At 41.0% G+C, this 21984-nt stretch overlaps 1 protein-coding gene across 1 annotated transcript in view; it reads left to right on the forward strand.

Annotated features, from left to right (window-relative positions):
• Window positions 1-21984, forward strand: part of LOC139765067 (tetratricopeptide repeat protein 21B-like) — a 171045-nt gene that overhangs the window by 75715 nt on the left and 73346 nt on the right. The window contains exons 10-12 of the mRNA XM_071692184.1: window positions 1825-1961; window positions 8514-8703; window positions 15633-15742. Coding sequence (XP_071548285.1) covers window positions 1825-1961; window positions 8514-8703; window positions 15633-15742 — 437 coding nt within the window. The remainder of the gene's footprint in view (window positions 1-1824; window positions 1962-8513; window positions 8704-15632; window positions 15743-21984) is intronic.

Raw genomic sequence — 21984 nt, forward strand, 5'->3', positions numbered from 1 at the left:
TACAGAGGTATAAGTTTGTTGAGTATTCCTGGTAAATTATATGGGAGGGTATTGATTGAGAGGGTGAAGGCATGTACAGAGCATCAGATTGGGGAAGAGCATTGTGGTTTCAGAAGTGGTAGAGGATGTGTGGATCAGGTGTTTGCTTTGAAGAAGGTATGTGAGGAATACTTAGAAAAGTAAATGGATTTGTATGTAGCATTTATGGATCTGGAGAAGGCATATGATAGATTTGATAGAGATGCTCTGTGGAAGGTCTTAAGAATATATAGTGTGGGAGGTAAGTTGCTAGAAGCAGTGAAAAGTTTTTATCGAGGGTGTAAGGCATGTGTGCGTGCAGGAAGAGAGGAAAGTGATTGGTTCTCAGTGAATGTTGGTTTGCGGCAGGGGTGCGTGATGTCTCCATGGTTGTTTAATTTGTTTATGGATGGGGTTGTTAGGGAGGTGAATGCAAGAGTTTTGGAAAGAGGGGCAAGTATGCAGTCAGTTGTGGATGTGAGAGCTTGAGAAGTGAGTCAGTTGTTGTTCGCTGATGATACAGCGCTTGTGGCTGATTCATGTGAGAAACTGCAGAAGCTGGTGACTGAGTTTAGTAAAGTGTGTGAAAGAGGAAAGCTGAGAGTAAATGTGAATAAAAGGAGGGTTATTAGGTACTGTAGGGTTGAGGGACAAGTCAGTTGGGAGGTGAGTTTGAATGGAGAAAAACTGGAGGAAGTAAAGTGTTTTAGATATCTGGGAGTGGATTTGGCAGTGGATGGAACCATGGAAGTGGAAGTGAATCATAGGGCGGGGAGGGGGAGAAAGTTCTGGGAGCATTGAAAAATGTGTGAAAGTCGAGAACGTTATCTTGGAAAGCAAAAATGGGTATGTTTGAAGAAATAGTGGTTCCAACAATGTTATTTGGTTGCAAGGCGTGGGCCATAGATAGAGGTGTGCGGAGGAGGGTGGATGTGCTGGAAATGGGATGTCTGAGGACAATATGTGGTGTGAGGTGGTTTGATCGAGTAAGTAATGAAAGAGTAAGAGAAATGTGTGGTAATAAAAAGAGTGTGGTTGAGAGAGCAAAAGAGGGTGTTTTGAAATGGTTTGGTCACATGGAGAGAATGAGTGAGGAAAGATTGACAAAGAGGATACATGTGTCAGAGGTGGAGCGAACAAGGAGAAGTGGGAGACCAGATTGGAGGTGGAAAGATGGAGTGAAAAAGATTTTGAGTGATCATGGCCTGAACATGCAGGAGGGTGAAAGGCATGCATGGAATTGAGTGAATTAGAACGATGTGGTATACCGGGGTTGACGTGCTGTCAATGGATTGAACCAGGGCATGTGAAGCGTCTAGGGTAAACCATGGAAAGTTTTGTGGGGCCTGGATGTGGAAAGGGAGCTGTGGTTTCGGTGCATTATACATGACAGCTAGAGACTGAGTGTGAACAAATGTGGCCTTTGTTGTCTTTCCCTAGTGCTACCTCTTGCACATGCGGGGGAGGGGGTTGTTATTTCATGTGTGGTGGGGTGGCGATGGGAATGAATAAGCGCAGACAGTATGAATTTTGTACATGTGTATATATGTATATGTCTGTGTGTGTATATATATTTATACGTTGAAATGTATAGGTATGTATATGGATGTGTGTGGACGTGTATGTATATATACATGTGTATGTGGGTAGGTTGGGCCATTCTTTCATCTGTGCTGCCTCGCTAATGTGGGAGACAGCGACAAAGTATAATAAATGACATATAATAGATATATAAAAACCTATTGTATTTTTACCTGTTGCTCAATATAATGAAATGTATAAAGGGATTCATTATTGTCGTTACAGGACTCTTGCATGAGGCTATTGAAAATCACTTCAAGAACCATCGTGGTATGTCATTTGGTGCCACATACCTGGCTGCACTGAATCCTGATTTCTTACTCCTCATTGTAAATGAATGTCTTCTTTATGCACCTAATCAGGTAACTATGTATGTATTTCCTTCCATAATTGTTTATAATCTTCTAAGTACAATTTCTATGAAAGAGGTACGGTTGTTACCCAGGAGAAAGTTTTTGAAGGCTGCTGCAATACTTCCTGTTGCAATGTTATGTAGACTTCTTTGGAATTATAAGTTGTCTGACAAGACTTTGCTCCCAGTGATTCAGCCAAGCCAAAAATGGCTTTTCACTTGCAATGTAATCACTTGCAGGCACAGCCCAGCAACACTTATATATGAATATGCATGTATATATAAGTTGTTGAGTATTCCTGGGAAATTATATGGTAGGGTATTGATGGAGAGGGTAAAAGCATGTACATAGCATTAGATTGGGGAAGAGCAGTTTGGTTTCAGAAGTAGAGGATGTGTGGATCATGTGTTTACTTTGAAGAATGTATGTGAGAAATACTTAGAAAAACGTTATTTTTGTATGTAGCATTTGTTGATCTGGAGAAGGCATATGATAGGGTTGATAGAGATGCTTTGTGGAAGGATTTAAAAGTATATGGTGTGGGAGGTAGGTTGCTAGAAGCTGTGAAAAGTTTTTCTAAGGATGTAAGGCATGTGTACTAGTAGGAAGAGAGTTATTGGTTCCCAGTGAATGTCAGTTTGTGGCAGGTGTGTGTGATGTCCCCATGGTTATTTAATTTGTTTATGGATAGGGTGGATAGGGAGGTAAATGCAAGAGTTTTGGAGAGAGGAGCAAGTGTGCAGTCTGATTTGAATAAGAGGGCCTGGGAAGTGAGTCAGTTGTTCTCTGATGATGCAGCTCTGGTGGCTGATTCGAAACTACAGAGGTTGGTGACTGAGTTTGGAAAAGTGTGTGAAAGGAGAAAGTTGAGAGTAAATGTGAATAAGAGCAAGGTTATTAGGTTCAGTAGGATTGAGGGATAAGTTCTTTGGGATGTAAGTTTGAATGGAGAAAAATTGGAGGAAGTGAAGTGCTATAGATATTTGGGAGTGTTCTTAGCAGCAGATGGAACTGTGGAAGTGGAAGGGAGTCACAGGATGGGGGAGGGGGCGAAGGTTGTGGGAGCGATGAAGGATGTGTGGAAGGAGAGAACTTTATCTCAGAGAGCAAAAATGGGTATGTTTGAAGGAATAGTATTTCCAACAATGTTATATGGTTGCAAGGTATGGGTTATAGATAGGGTTACACAGAGGAGGGTGGATGTGTTGGAAATGAAATGTTTGAGGACAATATGTGGTGTGAGGTGGTTTGATTGAGTAAGTAATGAAAGGGTAAGTGAGATGTGTGGTAATAAAAAGAGTGTGGTTGAGAGAGCAGCAAAGTGTGTGTTGAAATTGTTTGGACATATTGAGAGAATGAGTGAGGAAAGATTGACATAGAAGATATATGTGTCAGAGGTGGAGGGAACAAGGAGAAGTGGGAGACCAAATAGGAGGTAGAAGGATGGAGTGAAAAAGATTTTGAAGGATCAAGACCTGAACATACAGGAGAGTGAAGGGCATGCAAGGAATAGAGTGAATTAGAAAGATGTTGTATACCATTGTCAATGTGCTGTCAATGGATTGAACCAGGGCATGTGAAGCGTCTTGGGTAGACCATGGAAAGGTTTGTTGGGCCTGGATGTTGATAGGGAGCTGTGGTTTCGGTGCATTACACATGACAGCTAGAGACTGAGTGTGAACGAATGTGGCCTTTTTTGTCTTGTCCTGGTGCTACCTCACTGAAAGGGGGGGATGGTTTCCTGTGTGGCAGGTAGCAACAGGAATGGATGAAGGCGAGCAAGTATGAATACGTACATCTATATATATGTATATGTCTGTGTATGTATATGTTGATATGTATATGTGCGTGTATATATATATATATATATATATATATATATATATATATATATATATATTTTTAATTTTCCAAAAGAAGGAACAGAGAAGAGGGCCAGGTGAGGATATTCCCTCAAAGGCCCAGTCCTCTGTTCTTAACGCTACCTCGCTATCACGGGAAATGGCGAATAGTATGGAAATATATATATATATATATATATATATATATATATATATATATATATATATATATATATATATATATATATATATATTTTTTTTTTTCTTGCTTTGTCGCTGTCTCCCGCGTTTGCGAGGTAGCGCAAGGAAACAGACGAAAGAAATGGCCCAACCCACCCCCATACACATGTATATACATACGTCCACACACGCAAATATACATACCTACACAGCTTTCCATGGTTTACCCCAGACGCTTCACATGCCCTGATTCAATCCACTGACAGCACGTCAACTCTGGTATACCACATCGATCCAATTCACTCTATTCCTTGCCCTCCTTTCACCCTCCTGCATGTTCAGGCCCCGATCACACAAAATCTTTTTCACTCCATCTTTCCACCTCCAATTTGGTCTCCCACTTCTCCTCGTTCCCTCCACCTCCGACACATATATCCTCTTGGTCAATCTTTCCTCACTCATTCTCTCCATGTGCCCAAACCATTTCAAAACACCCTCTTCTGCTCTCTCAACCATGCTCTTTTTATTTCCACACATCTCTCTTACCCTTACGTTACTCGATCAAACCACCTCACACCACACATTGTCCTCAAACATCTCATTTCCAGCACATCCATCCTCCTGCACACAACTCTATCCATAGCCCACGCCTCGCAACCATACAACATTGTTGGAACCACTATTCCTTCAAACATACCCATTTTTGCTTTCCGAGATAATGTTCTCGACTTCCACACATTCTTCAAGGCTCCCAGGATTTTCGCCCCCTCCCCCGCCCTATGATCCACTTCCACTTCCATGGTTCCATCCACTGCCAGATCCACTCCCAGATATCTAAAACACTTTACTTCCTCCGGTTTTTCTCCATTCAAACTTACCTCCCAATTGACTTGACCCTCAAACCTACTGTACCTAATTACCTTGCTCTTATTCTCATTTACTCTTAACTTTCTTCTTTCACACACTTTACCAAACTCAGTCACCAGCTTCTGCAGTTTCTCACATGAATCAGCCACCAGTGCTGTACCATCAGCGAACAACAACTGACTCACTTCCCAAGCTCTCTCATCCCCAACAGACTTCATACTTGCCCCTCTTTCCAAAACTCTTGCATTCACCTCCCTAACAACCCCATCCATAAACAAATTAAACAACCATGGAGACATCACACACCCCTGCAGCAAACCTACATTCACTGAGAACCAATCACTTTCCTCTCTTCCTACACGTACACATGCCTTACATCCTCGATAAAAACTTTTCACTGCTTCTAACAACTTGCCTCCCACACCATATATTCTTAATACCTTCCACAGAGCATCTCTATCAACTCCCTCATATGCCTTCTCCAGATCCATAAATACTACATATATATATTTATGGATCTGGAGAAGGCATATGATAGAGTTGATAGAGATGCTCTGTGGAAGGTATTAAGAATATATGGTGTGGGAGGCAAGTTGTTAGAAGCAGTGAAAAGTTTTTATCGAGGATGTAAGGCATGTGTACGTGTAGGAAGAGAGGAAAGTGATTGGTTCTCAGTGAATGTAGGTTTGCGGCAGGGGTGTGTGATGTCTCCATGGTTGTTTAATTTGTTTATGGATGGGGTTGTTAGGGAGGTAAATGCAAGAGTCCTGGAAAGAGGGGCAAGTATGAAGTCTGTTGGGGATGAGAGAGCTTGGGAAGTGAGTCAGTTGTTGTTCGCTGATGATACAGCACTGGTGGCTGATTCATGTGAGAAACTGCAGAAGCTGGTGACTGAGTTTGGTAAAGTGTGTGGAAGAAGAAAGTTAAGAGTAAATGGGAATAAGAGCAAGGTTATTAGGTACAGTAGGGGTGAGGGTCAAGTCAATTGGGAGGTGAGTTTGAATGGAGAAAAACTGGAGGAAGTGAAGTGTTTTAGATATCTGGGAGTGGATCTGTCAGCGGATGGAACCATGGAAGCGGAAGTGGATCATAGGGTGGGGGAGGGGGCGAAAATTTTGGGAGCCTTGAAAAATGTGTGGAAGTCGAGAACATTATCTCGGAAAGCAAAAATGGGTATGTTTGAAGGAATAGTGGTTCCAACAATGTTGTATGGTTGCGAGGCGTGGGCTATGGATAGAGATGTGCGCAGGAGGATGGATGTGCTGGAAATGAGATGTTTGAGGACAATGTGTGGTGTGAGGTGGTTTGATCGAGTAAGTAACGTAAGGGTAAGAGAGATGTGTGGAAATAAAAAGAGCGTGGTTGAGAGAGCAGAAGAGGGTGTTTTGAAATGGTTTGGGCACATGGAGAGAATGAGTGAGGAAAGATTGACCAAGAGGATATATGTGTCGGAGGTGGAGGGAACGAGGAGAAGAGGGAGACCAAATTGGAGGTGGAAAGATGGAGTGAAAAAGATTTTGTGTGATCGGGGCCTGAACATGCAGGAGGGTGAAAGGAGGGCAAGGAATAGAGTGAATTGGAGCGATGTAGTATACCGGGGTTGACGTGCTGTCAGTGGATTGAATCAAGGCATGTGAAGCGTCTGGGGTAAACCATGGAAAGCTGTGTAGGTATGTATATTTGCGTGTGTGGACGTGTGTATGTACATGTGTATGGGGGGGGGGTTGGGCCATTTCTTTCGTCTGTTTCCTTGCGCTACCTCGCAAACGCGGGAGACAGCGACAAAGTATAAAAAAAAAAAAAAAAAAAAATATATATATATATATATATATATATATATATATATATATATATATATATATATATATATATATATATATATACACGTGGGTGTGTGTTTGTATGAGTGGATGAGGCTTTTTTCATCTGTATCCTGGCACTACATCGCTGATGCAGGAAACAACGATTAAGTGTAATGAATATATGAACCCGTGTCAGCGAGGTAGTGCCAGGAAACAGATGAAGAATGGCCCATCCACTCATAGACACACACACATATATATACATAAATGCCCATACACACATAAATAAGCTTATCTGCATACACATACACATGCACAGACATAAACATATATACACATGTACATATTCATACTTGCTTGCCTTCATCCATTCCTGTCACTACCCCACCACACAGGATATAGCATCGCTGCCCCCCATTCCAGTGAGACAGCACCAGGAAAACAGATAAAAAAGGCCACATTCTTTCATACTCAGTCTCTAGCTGTCATATGTAATGCACCAAAACCACAGCTCCCTAGGCCCCACAGACCTTTCCATGGCTCACTCCAGACACTTCACAGATTCTCCCCGACATACATATGAGTTCTGTTCTGACTGATCAGTCATATCTAGAAATGGATGTAAGTTGGATATATGTCAGCATGGCCCGTAGAATTCTTGTACAAGTACAGCATCTTTTTATCCTGCTCAATTTCTATTGTCATTATTTTGTTTTTTATCATCCAGGTTTATTGTATGATTCTGTAGTTTCTCTCCTGTCCTTACCTCTTATGTAAGATTCTGGTTCACAGAATGAATTTTTCAACTGCTCCTTCATCAGCATTTGCTGCTTTATCTGCAACTCTAACATTGTACAAGCTGTCTTCTAATAAATCTGTTGAACCAACCAAGACTTGCTGTGAAGTTCTCGGTGTAATCTTCTCCCGCTCTCTCCTTCAGAGTCTCAGAGAGGCTTCTAACCTTTGCCTGAATTGTTAGAAAGCTTTGTGCACACATTTTTGAATTTGATCTTCCATCCACAGCATCAACAACTTTTCCATTTCATGGATGGGCCCTTGTCGTTGCTGTGTTATTATCATAGACTTCATACTTGACAGACCTTTCACGCTTCTCATATTTTTTCTTTGTCCTATAAAATATGAAGACCATCCAATGGGACAACTGTAGCTTACATGCAATCACATTAACTTATTTTCCTCCATATTGGGTGAATACCTTCATTTTCAATTCCAAATTGAGTGTCTTCCCGGCTTCTTGCCAGATCTCTCATTATAGTTGTCACACCATTGGAGCCACATGAGATTAAAGTCCATACTATCCCAACTGAGATGAGGTTGAGACACACGTAAAAACACTAAAAGTCTAGTGTATGTGTCTTTTAACCTCCATATGGCCGAGGTAGCCAGATGACTTACCCAGGGTTCGAAGGCAACCTGCGTTGTATATACATTTGTCTGTCCATCGACATATTTGTCACGCCATCAGAGCCATGTGAGATTAAGGTCCATGCTATCCCAACCAAGATGAGGTTGGAACTCACACAAAAACACTAGAAGTCAAGTGTGTGTGTCTTTTAATCTCCATGTGGCCAAGGTAGCCAGACACTCTGCCCAGGGTTCGAAACCGATCCATTGTGTACATACATATGCATATATATATATGTATGTGAATGGATGTGTCTTTCTTTGTCTGTTTCCAGGCCCTGATGTGAGAAATGGTGTCCAAGTATAATAAAATAAATGAATAACAAGTTATTATGTTATTTCCCTTCTTTTCTACTTTTTCCCAGCAATTGCTAATCCCGTTTGGTACATCGTAAGTACTTTACATGATTGTAAGCCATACTGTAGTTTTTACTTTTTTGTATTAGCCAAACCCAGGAGAAGGAATTGGAAACAGCGTACCGTCAGTCGTTAAGCGAGCGTTGTTGGTACTTGAAGCCATAACACGTGCCTGCCCTGCCCTCCTCACTGCTCTTACACTTTCTGCCCGTGTTAAATTTATTACTGGAGATGTAAAGGGTGCTGCCACATCACTGCAACATGTACTAGATAATATAGGTGAGCCATCTGCTTTGAAATTAAGGTTTATAAGGATATTCATAATTAGTCATATTTTCATGTTTGTTTCATATTTTCATTATCTTTAGTTCTGATGTCATTCACTATGTTTGGATCAGGTACACAAAGCCTTTCAGTTCTCTCATGTATACTCTTATCTTGAAATTATTCTGAATTTATATAATTTGTTCAGACTGCTTCATGCAGTCCTTTATATTTCACCTTTCATGACAAGATTTGCCCTTAGGGGAGACTGCTATCTTCAGTCACACATAGGTCTGCCTAACTTCTTTACACATTCATCAGTTTTATCATAGATCTTTACCTTCCACTTATATGCCATATGTCTGACATGTATGTTTTTAGGGACAGTAGCCCCAAAAATGTTGCTTGGCTGCAGGGAATGGTCTCTGGTTGAGGATGTGCAGAGGAGGGTAGATATTTTGGAAATTAATTGTTTAAGGACACCATGTGGTGTAAGGTGTTTTATTCAAATAAGTAGTAAAAGGGTAAGAGAGAAGGATGGTAATAAGAAAAGCATCATAGAGAGATTTAGAGTGATATAGGCCTGAATATGGTGGAGGATGAGAGGTGTGCATGGGATAGAGTGAGTTCAAATAGTGTAGTACACAAGGTGCGAGGTATTGTCAGTATACTGAACCAGAGCATATGAAATGGCCAGGGGAAACCATGGGAAGATCTGTGGGGCCAGTTGTGCTTAAGGGGCTGTGGTTTTGGCACATGGCACATAACGGCAAGAGAATGGATGTGAGTGAATGTGGCCTTCCTTTGTCTGTTCCTGGTGCTATCTCACTTACACAGAAAATGGTGAACTAGTATAGAAAAAAAGTCATATTCATCTGAACAGGGTTTCTACGATTTTCTAGCCATTTCTTTGAATAGCATTTTTTTTTTATTCTTTTTTATCTGTTCTCAGATCTTAATTGTTTTATTTATTTTATTATACTTGATTGCCATTTCCTGCATCTACAAGGTAGCGCCAGAAAACAAACGAAGAATGGCACATCCACTCATATACACATATATATACATAAATGCCCATACACACACATATACATACTTATACATATCAACATATTCCTATGAGTTTACGGGGAAAATGAAACACGAAAAGTTCCCAAGTGCACTTTCGTGTAATAATCACATCATCAGGGGAGACACAAGTGAGAAATATAACAGTCAGTTGGTATACATCGAAGAGACGAAGCTAGGATGCCATTTGTTTACCAAATGGCGTCCTAGCTTCGTCTCTTCGATGTATATCGACTGACTGTTATATTTCTCTCTTGTGTCTCCCCTGATGATGTGATTATTACACGAAAGTGCACTTGGGAACTTTTCATGTTTCATTTTCCCCGTGGACTCATAGGAATATCTTGATCGCGCAAAATTGTGATCCTTTCCAATATCAACATATATACAAATGTATACATATACACAGACATATACATTTATACACATGTATATAGTCATACATGCTTGCCTTCATCCATTTCTGGCAATACACCACCTTACAGGAAGCAGCATTGCTACCCTCTGCTTCTGCAAGATAGTGCCAGGAAAACAGACAAAAAAGGCAACATTCGTTCACACTCAGTCTCTGTCTGTCATGTGTAATGCACTGAAACCACAGCTCTCTATCCACATTCAGGCCTCACAGACCTTTCCATGGTATACCCCAGGCATTTCACACGTTCTGGTTCAGTCCATTTACAGCACATCAACTCCAGTATACCACATCATTCCAGTTGACTTGTACGCCTCTCACCCTCCTGTATGCTCAGGCCCCGATGGCTCAAAATCTTTTTCACTCCATCCTTCCACTTCCAGTTTGGTCTCCCTCTTCTCCTTGTTCCCTCCGCCCCTGACACATATATCCTCTATGTCAATCTTTCCTCACTCATTCTCTCCATACATCGAAAACATTTCAACACGCCCTCTTCTGCTCTCTCAACCACACTCTGTTTATTTCCACACATCTCTCTTACCCTTTCATTACTTAATCAAACCACACCATATATTGCCCTCAAACAATTCATTTCCAACACATCCACCCACCTCCGTATAACCCTATCTATAGCCTATGCCTCGCAACCATATAATATTGTTGTAACTACTATTCCTTCAAACGTACCCATTTTTGCCCTCCAAGATAAAGTTCTCTCCTTCCACACATTCTTCATCGCTCCCAGAACCTTCGCCCCCTTCCCCACTCTGTGACTCACTTCCGCTCCTATAGTTCCATTTGCTCCCAAGTCCACTCCCAGATATCTAAAACGCTTCACTTCCTCCTATTTTTCTCTATTCAAACTTACATCCCAATTAACTTTTCCCTCAACCCTACTGAACCTAATAACCTTGCTCTTATTCACATTTGCTCACAGCTTTCTCTCACTTTTCCAAACTCAGTCACCAACTTCTGCAGTTTCTGACTCGAATCAGCCACCAGAGCTGTATCATCGGCAAACAACAACTGACTCACTTCCCAGGTCCTCTTATCCCAGCACATTGCAAACTTGCCCCTCTTTCCAAAATCTTGCATTTACCTCCCTAATCACCCCATCCATAAACAAATTAAACAATCATGGGGACATCACACATCCCTGCCGCAGACCAACCTTCACTGGGAACCAATCACTCACTTCTCTTCCTATTCATACATATGCCTTACATCCATAGTAAAACCTTTCACTGCCTCTTGCAACTTACCTCCTTTGCCACATAGGTTTAAGACCTTCCACAAAGCATCTCTTATCAACCCTATCATATACCTTCTCCAGATCCATAAATGCCACATACAAATCCATCTGTTTTTCTAAGTATTTCTCACATACATTCTTCAAAGCAAACACCTGATCCACACATCCTCTACCACATCCTCTACCCTATATAATTTCCCAGGAATACTTAATAAACTTATAACTGTAGTTTGAACACTCACCTTTATCCCCTTTACCTTTGTACGATGGCACTATGTATGCATTCTGCCAATCCACAGGCACTTCACCATGATCCGTACACACATACATACATACATCCATCTGATGTTCTCAGAATACATGCCTTCACCCTATCAGTCAATATCCTCCCATATGATTTCCCAGGAATACTCAACAAACTTATACCTCTGTAGTTTGAACACTCACCTTTATCCCCTTTACCTTTGTACAATGGCACTATGTATGCATTCTGCCAATCCTCAGGCACTTCACCATGATCCATACTTACATTGAATATCCTTATCAACCAATCAACAACACAATCAACCCCTTTCTTGATGAATTCTACCGCAATATCATCCAAACCTGCCACCTAACTGGATTTCATCTTCCACAAAATTTTCACTACCTCTTCTTTCTTAACCAAACTGTTCTACTTGACCCTTTTGCTTCACACACCATCCAAACCAAAATACCCTACATCTGCCACTCTATCATGAAACATACTCAACAAACCTTCAAAATTCTCACTGCATCTCCTTTTCACTTCATCACTACATGTTATTACTTCCCCCCTTGCCTCCTTCACTGATGTTCACATTTGTTCTCTTGTCTTACGCATGTTATTTACCTCTTTCCAATACATCTTTTTATTTTCCCTAAAGTTTAATGATACTCTCTCACCCTGGTTCTCATTTGCCCTCTTTTTCAACCCTTGCATCTTCCTTTTGACCTCCTGCCACTTTCTTTTATACATCTCCCAGTCATTTGCACTCCTTCCTTATAAGTATTGTCCAAACACCTCATTTTTTTCTCTTTCACTAACAACTTTACTTCTTCACCCCATCACTCACTACCCTTTCTAATCTGCCCACCTCCCACCTTTCTCATGCCACGTGCATCTTTTGCACATGCCATCACTGCTTCCCTAAATACATCCCATTCCTCACCCACTCCCCGTACATCAATTGCTCTCATCTTTTGCCATTCAACACTCAAACTCTCCTCATGCAAGTGTTCTTTTCAAGCTCACTCACTCTCACTGCTTTCTTCTCCCAAACTTTCTCTCTTATTTTTTGGAAACCTCTATAAATCTTCACCTTCGCCTCCTAAAGGTAGTGGTCAGACATCCCTCCAGCTACCCCTCTCAGCGCATTAACTTCCAAAAGTCTCTCTTTTACATGCTCATCAGTTAACACGTAATCCAGTAATGCCATTTGACCATCTTTCCTACTTAAATACGTATACTTGTGTATATCTCTCTTTTATACCAGGTATTCCCAATCACAAGTCTTTTTTTGGAACACAAATCCACAAGCTCTTCACCATTTCCATTCACAACACTAAATACCCCCATGTCCACCAATTATACCCTCAAACTGCCACATTACTCACCTTTGCATTTAAATCACCCATCACTAATACCTGGTCTTGCGCATCAAAGCTGCTGACACACCCACTCAGCTGCTCCCAAAACACTTGCCATTCAGTTCTTATTGTAGCAAGTAAGTTGTTCATTACATTCATTCTTAACCTATTTTTACCAAGTAAAATGTCTGATGTTTACACAGTTCCCATCAGAAATATCTTACATAACTCATAAACTTCAGAGGATTTTAATACCAACAAAAACTGTGAGATATTGGGAAGAAAAAAGTGAGATGAACTGTTATCTGGCCATCCAGGCTGTCAGCACAGGTAGAGCTTCACCTTCTGTGTGTGAGATTGTTAAACAACCACACTGGAAAGCATTCATCCCCCTCCCTTCCCACTCACATGCCTATTCTCCTGGTATTAACTCCTTACTGCATTATAGTAACTTTTCATTTACTCCATATATTCATTGCACATTCCACATTGCCTCTCTTTCATCTGTTATACAGTTTCTCCAGATCCTTTGATGCCATATACATTCTCTGTCTATCTGTCTGTTTCTTCTCTGCCCACTTCCTCCAGGAATTCCCTCAAAAGAGTTGCCGTAACTGGTGAACTGTTCCACTGGAGTTCACCTACACCCTTTTTCTTTAAGCTTTTCCCACACAGACTCTTCATAGGAAACACCTGGTTCTCACATGGTCTCCCCAATCATATGGCCTGTGCATGCCAACACTCTTTCATTCACCACTCTCGAAGACACCTTATATGGTTATTTATATTTGTTATACTTTGTCGCAGTCTCCTGCGTTAGCGAGGTAGCGCAAGGAAACAGATGAAAGAATGGCGCAACCCACCCACATACACATGTATATACATACACGTCCACACATGCACATATACATACCTATACATTTCAACATATACATATATATACATACACAGACATATACATACATACACATGTACTTAATTCATACTTTCTGCCATTATTTATTCCCGTCGCCACCCCGCCACACATGAAATAACACCACTCAAAATCTTTTTCACTCCATCCTTCCACCTCCAATTTGGTCTCCCACTTCTCATTCCCTCCACCTCTGACACATATATCCTCTTGGTCAATCTTTCCTCACTCATTCTCTCCATGTGGCCAAACCATTTCAGTACACCTTCTTCTGCTCTCTCGACCACACTCATTTTATTAACACACATCTCTCTTGCCCTTTCATTACTTACTCAATCAAACCACCTCACACCACATATCGTCCTCAAACATCTCATTTCCAACACATCCAACCTCCTCCACACAACCTTATGTATAGCCCATGCCTCGCATCCATATAACATTGTTGGAACCACTATTCCTTCAAACATACCCATTTTTTCTTTCCGAGATAATGTTCTCACCTTCCACACATTCTTCAATGCCCCCAGAACTTTTGCTTCCTACCCCACCCTGTCACTCACTTCTGCTTCCATGGTTCCATCCACTGCCAAAACCACTCCCAGATATCTAAAACACTTCACTTCCTCCAGTTTTTCTCCACTCAAACTTACCTCCCAATTGACTTGTCCCTCAACTCTACTGTACCTAATAACCTTTCAACTCTACTGTACCTAATAACCTTGCTCTTATTCACATTTACTCTCATCTTTCACACACTTACCAAACTCAGCCACCAGCTTCTGCAGCTTCTCACCCAAATCAGCCACCAGTGCTGTATTATTAGCAAACAATATCTGACTCACTACCCAAGCTCTCTCATCCACAACAGACTGCATACTTGCCTGTCTCTCCAAAACTCTTGCATTCACCTCCCTAACAACCTCATCCATAAACAAATTAAACAACCATGTAGACATCACGCACCCCTGCTGCAAACCAACATTCACTGAGAACGAATCACTATCCTCTCTTCTTATTCGTACACATGCCTTACATCCTCGATAAAAAGTTTTTACTGCTGCTAGCAACTTGCCTCCCACACCATATACTCTTAATACATTCCACAGAGCATCCCTATCAACTCTTATCATATGCCTTCTCCAGATCCATAAATGCTACATACAAATCCATTTGTTTTTATTGGTATACTCATTGAAATTATATCTATTTTGAACAGTCATTTTTGTCCCCTTGTCTGTACATAAGAGCATTCTACATTCATTGTGCCAGTCCTCATGCACTGTGGGCCATACAAATGTTGAATATTCTGACTAACCAATTAGAAATATGGTCACCCACTTTAAGGAACTCTGTGCAGGTCCATCCACTTCTACCACTTTGTCACACTTCATCTTTTGCAAGGTTTTCACTCCTTTAATTTCACCATACCAATTGCCATGAGTGTTTTATGTATCCCAAACACACCAAATCCACCAACCATTTATTATATATAATGAGCATTTGCAACTGTCCTTTAAAGTATCTCTTCATCTCTTTTTTTTTACCTAACTCATTGCCTGTTTTCACATCTCCATCTGTTCCCCTCAGTGTTCCCATTTGCCCTCTTGTCCTCATTAGGTAAAGCATCAACCTCCTTCCAAAACATTATTCTCTCTGAAGAAAATATTAATTGGAATTATTTGCAGATTCTACCAGCTCAGAAGCTCACTTGTTAATGGCACAGATCCAACTGTACCAAGGCAATTACAAACAGGCACAGCAAAGCCTTGAAGTAGGCCTTTCGTACAACTTTGAGGTAAGGCTTATTCTTATAGAACTAATGAATTGAGGTTTTGTGGAGCTCTGCATTTTATGCAACCTTGGGATTCTATTATTCTATATACACTGTACATGTGTATATATGTATATATCTGTGTGTGTATATATATGTGTACATTGAGATGTATAGGTATGTATATTTGCGTGTGTGGACGTGTATGTATATACATGTGTATGTGGGTGGGTTGGGCCATTCTTTCGTCTGTTTCCTTGCGCTACCTCGCTAACGCGGGAGACAGCGACAAAGCAAAATAATCATAAAATATTTTTTTATTGGAGGCTCCAGTCATGGACAAAAGTCCATATCAAGGCCAGGCCTTAATTGAAATATAGAGAGGTTAATGAAAGAGATAAAGAAAAGACAAGGGAAAGTACTAACAAATTTTAGAGGAAGTGAAAATCCTGTCATTAAAAGTATGCCATATCATAGTTATTGGGAAAGACATAATATAGAGAGAGTTCCAAAGCTTTAAGGCAAGGTGTAGGGTAGGAAAAAGTTATCAAAGTGGCACATCCACCAGTTACCAATGGCCACACAGTAATCTTATGACATTACAGCTTGCCAAGTATTGCATGATCTAGCTAGTGGTGGGGGCACACAAGCAGCCAACTCTTGGAAGCAAAAACCAAAGTAATACCAACAGAAGAGGGAAAAACATTGCAGCGTAGGGCAAGCAGGTCAAGTTTGAAGTTACCCCAGGAGAGCTTCTGTTATTGAAAGCAACTAAGAAGAGCAGAAATAGGGGCTGGAAGTCCTCCCCTATTATACCATAACTTTTTTTTTATGAACAAGAAACCAAATGAGTTGTTTTCCTCAAAGTTTCATCTGTTCCTTACACTACATCACAAAGGTGGAAAAGGGCAGGCAACATAAATATAGACAAACAAAAATGCTTCTTTTATGGGTTTAAGACTCATTAATAGCCTGTTATTGTATTGTCAAACATTCTTAATGCTTTCCATAGTTTCTTCTTAATCTTATCATATCACTGTTGGAGTCAAGTGCCCTCCACTTTTAATATTTATATTTATTCATTATACTTTGTTGCTGTCTCCCACATTATCGAGGTAGTGCAAGGAAACAAACGAAAGAATGGCCCAACCCACCCACATACACATGTATATACATACACGCACACATATACATACATATACATCTCAATGTATACATATATATACACACACAGACATATACATATATACACATGTACATAATTCATACTGTCTGCCTGTATTCATTTCCGTCGCCACCCCGCCACAAATGAAATGACAACCCCCTCCCCCCACATGTGCATGGGGTAGCACTAGGAAAAGACAACAAAGGCCACATTAGTTCACACTCAGTCTCTAGCTGTCATATATGATTCACTGAAACCACAGCTCCCTTTCCACATCCAGGCCCCACAAAACTTTCCATGGTTTACCCCAGACGCTTCACATGCCCTGGTTCAATCCATTGATGGCATGTCAACTCTGGTATACCACATCGTTCCAATTCACTCTATTCCTTGCATGCCTTTCATCCTCCTGCATGTTCAGGCCCTGATCACTCAGTATCTTTTTCACTCCATCTTTCCACCTCCAATTTGGTCTCCCACTTCTCCTGGTTCCCTCCACCTCTGACACATATACCCTCTTTGTCAATCGTTCCTCGCTCATTCTCTCCATGTGACCAAACCATTTCAAAACACCCTCTTCTGCTTTCTCAACCACACTCTTTTTATTACCACACATCTCTCTTACCCTATAATTACTTACTCGATAAACCACCTCACAGCACATATTGTCCTCAAACATCTCATTTCCAGCACATCCACCCTCATCTGCACAACTCTATCTATAGCCCACACCTCACAACCATATAACATTGTTGGAACCACTATTCCTTCAAACATACCCATTTTTGCTTTCCGAGATGATGTTCTCAACTTCCACACATTCTTCAACGCTCCCAGAACTTTTGCCCCCTCCCCCACCCTGTGATTCACTTCCGCTTCCATGGTTCCATCTGCTGCCAAATCCACTTCCAGATATCTAAAACACTTCACTTCCTCCAGTTTTTCTCCATTCAAACATACCTCCCAATTGACTTACCCATCAACCCTACTGTACCTAATAACCTTGCTCTTATTCACATTTACTCTCAGCTTTCTTCTTTCACACACTTTACCAAACCCAGTCACCAGCTTCTGCAGTTTCTCAGCCCGAATCAGCCACCAGTGCTGTATCATCAGCGAACAACAACTGACTCATTTCCCAAGCTCTCTCATCCACAACAGAAGCTGCAACCTTGCCCCTCTCTCCAAACTCGTGCAGTCACCTCCCTATACAACCATCCATAAACAAATTAAACAACCATGTAGACATCACGCCACCCCTGCTGCAAACCAACATTCACTGAGAACGAATCACTATCCTCTCTTCTTATTCGTACACATGCCTTACATCCTCAATAAAAACTTTTCACCGCTTCTAACAACTTGCCCCCCACACCATATAATCTTAATACCTTCCACAGAGCATCTCTATCAACTCAATCATATGCCTTCTCCAGATCCATAAATGCTACATACAAATCCATTTGTTTTTTATTGGTATACTCATTGAAATTATATCTATTTTGAACAGTCATTTTTGTCCCCTTGTCTGTACATAAGAGCATTCTACATTCATTGTGCCAGTCCTCATGCACTGTGGGCCATACAAATGTTGAATATTCTGACTAAACCAATTAATATGGTCCACCCACTTTAAGGAACTCTGTGCAGGTCCATCCACTTCTACCACTTTGTCACACTTCATCTTTTGCAAGGTTTTCACTCCTTTAATTTCACCATACCAATTGCCATGAGTGTTTTATGTATCCCAAACACACCAAATCCACCAACCATTTATTATATATAATGAGCATTTGCAACTGTCCTTTAAAGTATCTCTTCATCTCTTTTTTTTTACCTAACTCATTGCCTGTTTTCACATCTCCATCTGTTCCCCTCAGTGTTCCCATTTGCCCTCTTGTCCTCATTAGGTAAAGCATCAACCTCCTTCCAAAACATTATTCTCTCTGAAGAAAATATTAATTGGAATTATTTGCAGATTCTACCAGCTCAGAAGCTCACTTGTTAATGGCACAGATCCAACTGTACCAAGGCAATTACAAACAGGCACAGCAAAGCCTTGAAGTAGGCCTTTCGTACAACTTTGAGGTAAGGCTTATTCTTATAGAACTAATGAATTGAGGTTTTGTGGAGCTCTGCATTTTATGCAACCTTGGGATTCTATTATTCTATATACACTGTACATGTGTATATATGTATATATCTGTGTGTGTATATATATGTGTACATTGAGATGTATAGGTATGTATATTTGCGTGTGTGGACGTGTATGTATATACATGTGTGTGTGGGTGGGTTGGGCCATTCTTTCGTCTGTTTCCTTGCGCTACCTCGCTAACGCGGGAGACAGCGACAAAGCAAAATAATCATAAAATATTTTTTTATTGGAGGCTCCAGTCATGGACAAAAGTCCATATCAAGGCCAGGCCTTAATTGAAATATAGAGAGGTTAATGAAAGAGATAAAGAAAAGACAAGGGAAAGTACTAACAAATTTTAGAGGAAGTGAAAATCCTGTCATTAAAAGTATGCCATATCATAGTTATTGGGAAAGACATAATATAGAGAGAGTTCCAAAGCTTTAAGGCAAGGTGTAGGGTAGGAAAAAGTTATCAAAGTGGCACATCCACCAGTTACCAATGGCCACACAGTAATCTTATGACATTACAGCTTGCCAAGTATTGCATGATCTAGCTAGTGGTGGGGGCACACAAGCAGCCAACTCTTGGAAGCAAAAACCAAAGTAATACCAACAGAAGAGGAAAAACATTGCAGCGTAGGGCAAGCAGGTCAAGTTTGAAGTTACCCCAGGAGAGCTTCTGTTATTGAAAGCAACTAAGAAGAGCAGAAATAGGGGCTGGAAGTCCTCCCCTATTATACCATAACTTTTTTTTTATGAACAAGAAACCAAATGAGTTGTTTTCCTCAAAGTTTCATCTGTTCCTTACACTACATCACAAAGGTGGAAAAGGGCAGGCAACATAAATATAGACAAACAAAAATGCTTCTTTTATGGGTTTAAGACTCATTAATAGCCTGTTATTGTATTGTCAAACATTCTTAATGCTTTCCATAGTTTCTTCTTAATCTTATCATATCACTGTTGGAGTCAAGTGCCCTCCACTTTTAATATTTATATTTATTCATTATACTTTGTTGCTGTCTCCCACATTATCGAGGTAGTGCAAGGAAACAAACGAAAGAATGGCCCAACCCACCCACATACACATGTATATACATACACGTCCACACACGCACACATATACATACCTATACATCTCAATGTATACATATATATACACACACAGACATATACATATATACACATGTACATAATTCATACTGTCTGCCTGTATTCATTTCCGTCGCCACCCCGCCACAAATGAAATGACAACCCCCTCCCCCCACATGTGCATGGGGTAGCACTAGGAAAAGACAACAAAGGCCACATTAGTTCACACTCAGTCTCTAGCTGTCATATATGATTCACTGAAACCACAGCTCCCTTTCCACATCCAGGCCCCACAAAACTTTCCATGGTTTACCCCAGACGCTTCACATGCCCTGGTTCAATCCATTGATGGCACGTCAACTCTGGTATACCACATCGTTCCAATTCACTCTATTCCTTGCATGCCTTTCATCCTCCTGCATGTTCAGGCCCTGATCACTCAGTATCTTTTTCACTCCATCTTTCCACCTCCAATTTGGTCTCCCACTTCTCCTGGTTCCCTCCACCTCTGACACATATACCCTCTTTGTCAATCTTTCCTCGCTCATTCTCTCCATGTGACCAAACCATTTCAAAACACCCTCTTCTGCTCTCTCAACCACACTCTTTTTATTACCACACATCTCTCTTACCCTATAATTACTTACTCGATAAACCACCTCACAGCACATATTGTCCTCAAACATCTCATTTCCAGCACATCCACCCTCATCTGCACAACTCTATCTATAGCCCACACCTCACAACCATATAATATTGTTGGAACCACTATTCCTTCAAACATACCCATTTTTGCTTTCCGAGATAATGTTCTCAACTTCCACACATTCTTCAACGCTCCCAGAACTTTTGCCCCCTCCCCCACCCTGTGATTCACTTCCGCTTCCATGGTTCCATCTGCTGCCAAATCCACTTCCAGATATCTAAAACACTTCACTTCCTCCAGTTTTTCTCCATTCAAACATACCTCCCAATTGACTTACCCATCAACCCTACTGTACCTAATAACCTTGCTCTTATTCACATTTACTCTCAGCTTTCTTCTTTCACACACTTTACCAAACCCAGTCACCAGCTTCTGCAGTTTCTCACCCGAATCAGCCACCAGTGCTGTATCATCAGCGAACAACAACTGACTCATTTCCCAAGCTCTCTCATCCACAACACACTGCATACTTGCCCCTCTTTCCAAAACTCTTGCATTCACCTCCCTAACAACCCCATCCATAAACAAATTAAACAAACATGGAGACATCACACACCCCTGCCGCAAACCATCATTCACTGAGAACCAGTCACTTTCCTCTCTTCCTACACGTACACATGCCTTACATCCTCAATAAAAACTTTTCACCGCTTCTAACAACTTGCCCCCCACACCATATATTCTTAATACCTTCCACAGAGCATCTCTATCAACTCAATCATATGCCTTCTCCAGATCCATAAATGCTACATACAAATCCATTTGCTTTTCTAAGTATTTCTCACATACCTTCTTCAAAGCAAACACCTGATTCACACATCCTCTACCACTTCTGAAACCACACTGCTCTTCCCCAATCTGATGCTCTGTACATGCCTTCACCCTCTCAATCAATACCCTCCCAAATAGTTTCCCAGGAATACTCAACAAACTTATACCTTTGTAATTTGAGCACTCACTTTTATCCCCTTTGCCTTTGAACAATGACACTATGCAAGCATTCCTCCAATCCTCAGGCACCTCACCATGATTCATACATACATTAAATAACCTTAACAACCAGTCAACAATACTCTCACCCCCTTTTTTAATAAATTCCACTCCAATACCATCCAAACCCGCTGCCTTGCCAGCTTTCATCTTCCGCAAAGCTTTTACTACCTC

This window comes from Panulirus ornatus, chromosome 52 (genome assembly GCF_036320965.1).
Source record: "Panulirus ornatus isolate Po-2019 chromosome 52, ASM3632096v1, whole genome shotgun sequence".
Classification (NCBI taxonomy): domain Eukaryota; kingdom Metazoa; phylum Arthropoda; class Malacostraca; order Decapoda; family Palinuridae; genus Panulirus; species Panulirus ornatus.